Source organism: Python bivittatus, unplaced genomic scaffold (assembly GCF_059951505.1).
Source record: "Python bivittatus isolate LINGU-HERP-01145 unplaced genomic scaffold, Pbiv_v1 ctg000690_np1212, whole genome shotgun sequence".
Taxonomy (NCBI): domain Eukaryota; kingdom Metazoa; phylum Chordata; class Lepidosauria; order Squamata; family Pythonidae; genus Python; species Python bivittatus.
Window position 1 is genome coordinate 9,397,132 of NW_028277096.1, and position 8,699 is coordinate 9,405,830.

General features: G+C 42.2%; 1 protein-coding gene across 1 annotated transcript in view; it reads left to right on the forward strand.

The window, feature by feature from the left end:
• The window catches only part of RASL10B (RAS like family 10 member B), a 36,031-nt gene extending 29,749 nt beyond the window's left edge, over positions 1-6,282 (forward strand). Inside the window, exons 3-4 of the mRNA XM_007442174.3 lie at positions 2,759-2,883; positions 3,868-6,282. Coding sequence (XP_007442236.1) covers positions 2,759-2,883; positions 3,868-4,138 — 396 coding nt within the window. The 3' untranslated portion in view covers positions 4,139-6,282. The remainder of the gene's footprint in view (positions 1-2,758; positions 2,884-3,867) is intronic.
• The last annotated feature ends 2,417 nt before the right edge of the window (positions 6,283-8,699 follow it).

Here is an 8,699-nt window from a genome sequence, read left to right on the forward strand (position 1 = left end):
ACCACATCTGCATTGGTACTAAGCTGACCCAAATTTTACACCAGGGAGAGCCAGATTCTATGACTGGCATCTTTTCTGCATGTTTGCTTTCTCTCCCTTATTTTGCACAATATAATCCCACAATTCTTTGAAGATCTCCAAACTCCAAAGATGGGCAACCCACAGCCCACAGGCTCAATGAAACTTCACTACCCTTATTTTTGCCTGCCAGTATTACATAGCAAAATGGCAATTTTCAGTGGTGTGAATTTCCCTCTCCTTTTTTGGGGGGTGGGGGGTTAATGTAAGCTGTAAAATATGGGTCTTAAGCTTTTTGGATATTTAATGTACTTATTTCTTGTAGGGAGGGGGAAAAAAACCTCAAAAATTTGCATCTCATCCCACCCAATGTAATGATCCTGGTGTTTTTAAAAGCTGAAAATAATGGAGAAAAAAGGAGAGGTCCTAAGAACTGATTGTTCAAACAGTTACAACTGCATCTAATACAAATGGAGTTCTGCAGTATATGAATAGAAATCTTATCCAGTAAATAAATGCAAACTAATTCTAAAACAACAACAGAAGGGTATTTGTTTTCACCTTAGATTCATTACCTGAGTGATCTCAAAACTAAATAGTGGTGTGTCTATTGGATTCTCGAATAGCATGTCATGTATTGTTGTTGTTCAGTCGTTAAGCTGTGTCCGACTCTTCGTGACCCCATGAACCATATCGTGCCAGGCCTTCCTGTCCTTCTCTGCCTCCCTGAGTTTGCTCAGTTTCATGCCCATTGCTTCAGTGATGCTATCTAACCATCTCATCCTCTGCCGTCCCCTTCTCCTTTTGCCTTCAGACTTTCCCAGCATCAGGGTCTTTTCCAAAGAGTCCTCTCTTCGCATTAGGTGACCAAAGTATCTGAGCTTGAGCTTCATTATCAATCCTTCCAATGAGCAGTCAGGGTTGATTTCCTTTAAGATTGACTGGTTTGACCTCCTAGCAGTCCCGGGGACTCTTAAGAGTCTTCTCCAGCACCACAGTTAAAAGGTATCAATTCTTCAGCGCTCAGCCTTCTTTACGGTCCAGCTCTCACAGCCATACATTACTACTGGAAAAACCATAGCTTTGATTATGCGGATCTTTGTTGGCAAGGTGATGTCTCTGCTTTTTAATATGCTATCTAGGTTTGCCATAGCTTTCCTCCCAAGGAGCAAGCGTCTTTTAATTTCATGGCTGCAGTCTCCGTCTACGATGAACTTGGAGCCCAAATAAATGAAGTCTGTTACTGCTTCCATTTCTACCCCTTCTATTTGCCAAGAATTGATGAGTCCACATGCCATGATCTTAGTTTTTTTAATGTTGAGTTTCAAGCCAGCTTTTGCACTCTCCTCTTTCACCCTCATCAAGAAGCTCTTTAGTTCTTCTTCACTTTCTCCCATTAATGTAATGTATTCTCTACCATAAAACATAAAATTCTTGCAATATAAGAATTAAAGTCCAACCTGAATGCAAATGCGCTGACCTATCCTAGGGTGTGATAAAATTATTAACCTTAATGTCAATCCCATATTCTATGGCTTTCTTTTGTTTTTTTGTTTTGTTTTCCTTTTATTGTAATGTTATAAATCTTCATACATTGTATTATTCCAACGCAGATTTCAATGCAGTAATATTTATGTAATAGGACTAAAAATTATGAATATTTTATTATCTTATCTTATCTATATTTATTATCGGTCTTAAACTGATTGCTTAATATTGAGATCGCCTTTATATTGTTGTTTTTATTATCCATGACAGAGCATTTTTGAGAGATGTCACTGTACCCTTGTAGCAATGCCTACTGTTAAGTGATTGACTGATTGATTATGTGCCATTATCAGTGTCGCTTCTTAGTAGCTAGATCTTCTCTGGGAAGATCTGTTCCCAACCTGGCCTTTCATATCTTCCAATGGAGCCCCTATCACTACTGTGATTAAGTCAAGCCACCTTGCTGCTGGTTGTCCTCTTCTCTTTTCCTTCTACCTTTCCCAGCATTACGAACTTCTCCCTAGAGATATGGCTTCACATAATGTAAAATATAATTTAAGCTTGGTCATTTTGCCTCAGGTTAGAACTTTGGATTGATTTGTTCTATGATCTGTTTTTGTTTTGTTTTATGTTCTTGGCTATCTGTGGTATTTTTGATCGTCTTCTCCAATGTTCTATCAAAGTTCAAAAACATGAAAACTCTTTCTATCCAAAACTCTTTCTATCTATCTTCAAAATCCATCTTTTGCTTTTATGGAGTGTCACCAGAAAAGCCATTGCCTGTATAATTCTGAACTTTGTAGATATAGAAACATCCCAGCATCTGAGTATCTTTTCCGTGGCCTTCATAGCTACCCTACCAAGTGCTAGTCTGTGACATATTTCTTGATTGTTGGCTCCTTTACTCTTGATAGTCAATTCTAAAAGTCAGACACTATCCATCACTTCCATATTGTTATTGTTAGTTCTAGTTACTATACTTTTTGTGACTAGTTTGGTCTTCTTTCTATTTAATTTTAGTCCCATTTTTGAATTGAATTTGGAAGACTTCTTTTTCTGATTTCTTTCCCCAGCCTCACCCCCTGCATTTCTTGCTAGTTAAGAATTGATCAGAGCATTTGGATACTCAACAGGAGCAAACTTTCCCCACCCTTGACGCAAGCTGTGGGTATGTGGGTGGGCTGGGTGGTACCATTGTGGAGCTGTGTGCTGTGTGTTCCCTGATCTGTCCCTCTCTCTGTCTGTGTTGCAGGAGTGGGCGGACGTGTGCTGCCGAGGCCTCCGGAGTGCTCATGCCTACATCTTGGTCTATGACATCTGTTGTTTTGACAGCTTTGAGTATGTCAAAACCATTAGGCAGCAGATCCTAGAAACAAGGTAAAAATATGCTTCTGCTTCATCCCACCCTGGACTTGAGATCAGAGGAGGGAGGGGGCCCAGATGCTAATGCCAGGAATTTTAGAAAGCAGCATAAATCCTCAGATATTGAATGCACAGTCCATGTCAACTTCTTTCTGCTTGGAGTAATTTCAAGGCTGGTAGTTAACAGGGTTAGGATCTGAACCCTGTAAAAAGCAGGGCCCTCATTTAAGAAAGTGAAGCAAAGCAGGTAGAGTAGGATGCAAGAGCCTTTTAAAAAGCCACTGAAATCCTGGCAAGCGGCTGTAGAGTTGACTGGCAGCTGCTTTCACGGAGCTCCTTAGGCTCAGCTTTGACTGTTGGATGGGAAAGGGAAGGAGAAGGATTGTAGGACTGTTTCCCAGTAGCAAAGCCCTTGCCTTGCTTATACCAAGTTTTGTGCAGCCACATTTGGAATCCAGAGCCCCAGGTGAGCTGGACCATCGCAAAATCCAGGGCTAGTCCTATCATTGAGCAGAAGGTGGCATCTGTGTTGGGTGGTGGATCAGGCCTGTTGCAGGAAGTGTAAATTGGGTCAAGTCAATACTTTCTGCCCTCCCCACCTGCAGCTATTTCACTGTGCCAAGGCACATGACTCTCTCTGGACCACATGCCATGCAGGCCACTTAACCTATAGCTCCAGGGATGGCCATCCCTTAGGGTGACCCCCTTACAATGATAATGTTAGTTTTCACAACACATTCCCAATTATTGGCTTCCATAGGTAAAGAAGTTGAGGAAAAAAATTACATTGGCAGATATGATGAAAATAAAGGTTGGGTTGCAATGTTTTGCACCTGGGCTTTTCAGAGACTTAGGAAGGAATTGGTTGGGAGTACAGTGTTCATAATTCCCAGACATTGTGACCAGAAGTACACCTAGCTCCTCTATTGTTCTTCTCATTCTACCACCTTGGCTTGGGTTTTCAAGCTCTTCACAAGACTTTCCTCTCTTTGTTGGCAGAGTCATTGGCACCTCAGATACTCCCATCATCATTGTTGGGAACAAGCGGGACCTCCAGAAAGGCCGGGTCATCCCCCGCTGGAACGTCTCCAACCTTGTGAAGAAGACATGGAAGTGTGGTTACATTGAATGCTCAGCCAAATACAACTGGCATATCCTCTTGCTCTTCAGTGAACTTCTGAAGAGTGTGGGTTGCGCACGATGTAAGCACGTTCACACTGCCATCCGCTTCCAGGGAGCCCTGCGGAGGAACCGATGCACCATTATGTGAGACCTTAAGGACCTGCTGTCCCCTCCATCTCTATGGGCAGCTTCTCTCCAGTCACCTGCCATGTGCATGGGAGCCTTTTTTTGATCCAGAGTCGGCTGGGGTGGAAGTTCTTACAAGCAGCTCTCTTCTCAAAGGAAGCCTCAGCCCTTGGCCTCGTTGAGGCCAGCTAGTTTTTGAGGTTTTGGTTTTCTCTCTTGCTGATCCTTGAAGCAATGGATTTGATGGGGAGGTTTGCTTCTTTATGCATAGGAGCCTTTCTGGTTTGCATCATGGACCAGGAGGTGCAGCAATCCGCTGATGGAGCTCAGATGCAGAAAGTCATCCAAGGTGGAGCCTGAAAAAGGGGATGCGTCTAGTTCAGTCTCTCGCAGCCAGATTATAAATCTACCAAATGTGGGATTAGTTAATATTTTGTGAATAATGCAATGCAAATTAAGAGGAGCAGATGGCCTCTTGATATATAACTAGGCAGCCCAACAGGGATGGGCAATCTTTGGCCCTCCAGATGTTGCTTAAACTACAATTTAGCAGGTTTAGCTGGTTTGGCTAAAAGAGAATGATGCTGCGAGTTCTAATCCAGCAACATCTAGAGGTCCACAGATCATCCATTTCTACATCAGGTCAGCATTCCTATAATGTGAGATAACTTGCATCCTGGCTCAGAACCATGGGTCAGATATTTCAGGAGGAAAGAGAAGACAAGAGGAGCATGATTGGATAATGGACAAGTGAGTCAGGAAGGACCAGCAAAGATGGGACTGGTAGGGATTTGTAAGGGTAACTAAAATATAAAGATGGGATCTCTCAGGTCATATGTACATTGAGATTGTGAAAGAATTTGTAGATACACTTGATGTATTTCACAATACATGTTCACAGAGACAGGGGAAGCATTTCAGGCTGGACATAAAGTAAATTGGGTTGGCCACTAAACTTCAGCTCAGCAATTCTGATGATATGATAACATGAGTCCATGAGATATATTTTGCTTACATTTACACATTTTTCAAACACATGCAAACCAACTTTGTACACTTAAAATTCAGAATATACACTTCTGGCTCTCCTGGTGTTGCTGAACTACAACTCCCACATACCTCACTATTGTCCATGCTGACTGGAAGGTATAGTTCAACTACATATTCCTCCTCTTGTTAGACGTCTATCATTGGCCATGGTGGCAGAGGCTAATGGGCAATAAGGTTCAACAACATGGACACAGGTTCCAACCTTTGCAGTAATAAGTAATGCAGCCTTGTTACTTTGATTACACTAGATACAACCATAGTGCACCAGGAAATTAGCTAGGAATTAAGACTTGGGGGAAGGGCTGCTCATTTTGGAGAAGGATCTCCCCCCCCCCCGCTCTTAGCTTATTGATTTATTTTGCTTAATGACCATGAACTGTAGAATCCTCAACCACATTCTTTTTGAATGCCAACTTGTTCACATTTCCCCTGTCCGTGAGCACTGAGAGCTAACTAGCTTACACACACATCTTCCAAATAATAGAAAAACTCCAGGGAAGTGGAGAAAATCCTGGACATGGGAGCACAGTCAAGAAGGATTTCTCTGCAAACACACTTGAGATCTTTAGTTGAGGCAGACTTAAGAGAAAATGCCTCATCCGTCTTATAGAACCACCAGACTGGAAGTGTCATCTTCAGGCTGGCTGTCTGGACTCCTTCAGACTTCATGGGGAGAGGTTCTCATAAGAGAGGAGAGTTCCTGTACATGCATGGAAAACAAGCAAGTTGCCAAAAAATTCCAGGCAAGCCTCCTCAAGAGGCTACTTTCTACGTGCGTTAAGACACACACCCACACACACCCACACACACACACACAACAGCAAATCATTCTGCCATACGTGGCACAGTCCTGGCTGACAGGTTTGCCAATACAGGCTTTGACCAATACAGTCTTTCCCGGCAGATACCTCTTTAAAGAAATCAACTTTAGAATGATCTGTTTGGTCTTCATGCTAATTTATAGATGGTTTGTTTTCTGGTAATTACAAATAAAGAAGCTGACTGGTTTTGCCATTGGCTCCCTATTGTTTGCCTTCTGATGGGAGAGCATCTTGCTTCCCAGTCCTTTCTTAAAATCTCCCTTGAGCAAAACAAAATCTAAACCATCAGGCTCCAGTCTCTGGAACGGCAGTAGCTCCTGTATGGTAACTTGAAATACTGCATTTTGTAAAACTAGCTTAATTTGGAGACCCTGGGTCTGAAGTTGCTAAGGAAAAGATATTCTTTTATCTCCACGCAGCAACAGCTTCCCCTGTTAAATTTCAACATCAGATTGTTTTTTCAAGCAATTTTTTGTTTGAGTCTTACATGAGAGCTGCAACATTCTGTGGAACGAGAAGCAAAAGATGCTTTCAGACCGAGTGGGTAACTCTGCAGATCCAACGCTCCTTCTCCTGCTCCTTAAAGGGTTTCCTCTGGTAAGAAAAAAAGAGGCTGGAGAGCCATGAGAAAAGAGGGGAAGCTTACAAACAAGAGCTTGAATTCTCCATAAAAGAGATTCAAAGAATTCAAAGAGTTTGAATTCTCCATAAAGAGTTTGAATTCTCCATAAAAGTCCAAGAATGAAAATGTGCAGTGACCATGAGACGTGGTTCCTGAATTAACTCATCTGCTGGATTCACACACTACATTGAACCATCAAGTAATCAAAAGGGCTGAGTCTGCATAATAACTGAGCTGAAAAATAGCTAGGTGAGGTTGAGCCCAATCAAGCTTAGCCTGTTGCATGAATGTACCAACTAGGTCTGTATCTGATCTAGTTAAGATCATTGTGTGAACATAGCCAATAGGCTCAGATACACTAAATCTGTCCCTTGCACACACACCCCCCCCCCGCCCCAAGCTGTCTTCCAGATACACTGGAGTTGCAACTCTTGGAACTGTAGGCACAACATATTTAGTGAGGGCCAGTTTGGGGACAGATGATACAAAACTGAACACATGTGGGCACACATCTGTCCCTGCAAACATCAGCCAGTCAAATCTTTCCACGTGTGCATGTATTAGAATGCACTGATTCCCACATTCACAACTCTCCCAGGGATGAAAGGAAATACTTTGGTATTGCCTTCAGCTACAAAGTAGTTGCATTTATACACCGCTGTTAACAGAATTATGAACTAAGGTTTACTGAATTAAATATAGGACACAGTGCTTTGAGCCATAACTAGCTAGCTTATTGTGCAACCCAGCCAGTTCTTTTCGGTGAGTTCTCATTTTCATTTGCCATCCACTTCATCCTAATTAGGATTGAAAAACTGAGCAATGCACACTCTTAACCAATTCTACTTTTTTATGACCACTACCTGGCTGACTTCACACAACACATCAAACTCTTATCTCGCTTTATCACAATACAGCTGCTAGATTCACATAACATGCTATACCCAAACAAACTGTATTAAAGCTTAATATGATGGACTAATTCATCCAACGTGGTGAGACAACAATGGGTAGCTTCCTACCACACCGGACTACAAACGATCCAAGCCTATTTTAGCCTAGTGCAGCAATCTGCATGAGCTTCGCTGTTGTGTGAAACTGACTCAGTCATTGCTGGTTATATTAGAGGGTGATTTACAGAAATGAAATCTTGCCCCTGGGCTATTAATTCTGCAATAATGTCTTTTCTTCCAATGAGGGAATTTTTGCTTCATGTCCTTGCCATCAAAGCCTGGTTGCTAAAGCTGATGTTTTGGGGAAAATATTCTGTGGCTCCTGAGCCTGTTGAGAATATCTGGATTTGAAATCAAGGGCCAGTTTGGTATAGTGGGCTAGAAACCAGGATACTGTGAGTTCAAGTCCTGCGCAAAGCCAGCCAGGTGACCTTGAGCCAGTCACTCTCTCTCAGCCCTAGGAAGAAGGCAAGGGCCAACCACTTCCAAAAATATTACAAGAAAACTTCAGGGACTTGTTCATGGTGTTGCCAGGATTCAAGACTGACGTAAAGGTGCAACACACAAACAAAAATCTGTGAAAAGACCCAAACTATCTCAGTGGTTATTAAAGGGGACTGATGAAATGCTAGTGTGATCTAGAAAGACGTTAGACAGTAGAAGGCCTTGTAGCAGTAAGCCACAATTTCCCCCAACTTGGCACCTTTCTGATGTGGTGGGTTGTAATTGCCACCATCTCCGCCCTTCACAAATAATAACCCTGCTGGCTGGGGAAGATGGGAGTTGTAACGTATAGAACACATCATTTTGAGGTCTGTTTTACCAAGAACTCAAAAGGCTGGGGCTTTACTACAAAGGAATCCCACTCCCTAATTTAATGAAAGATGAGAAATCAACGTTATGCAAGAGGGATTCATTCATGCTGCATCATTTAAATTACTGCACAAGTCTCTGCACTTTTTTTCCTGTTATTAAGTGTGACTGAGTTCAGAAGGGTTTATTTGGGAACAGAAACACATGGGTTAGAATTTAACACTTGGCATTAAAGGGCAAAAAACCCAAAGAGGGCAAAACTAACTAAAATGCTGTAAGTCCACGCCCCTATATGAAATACAAAAGAGCAGCTAGACAAACAAC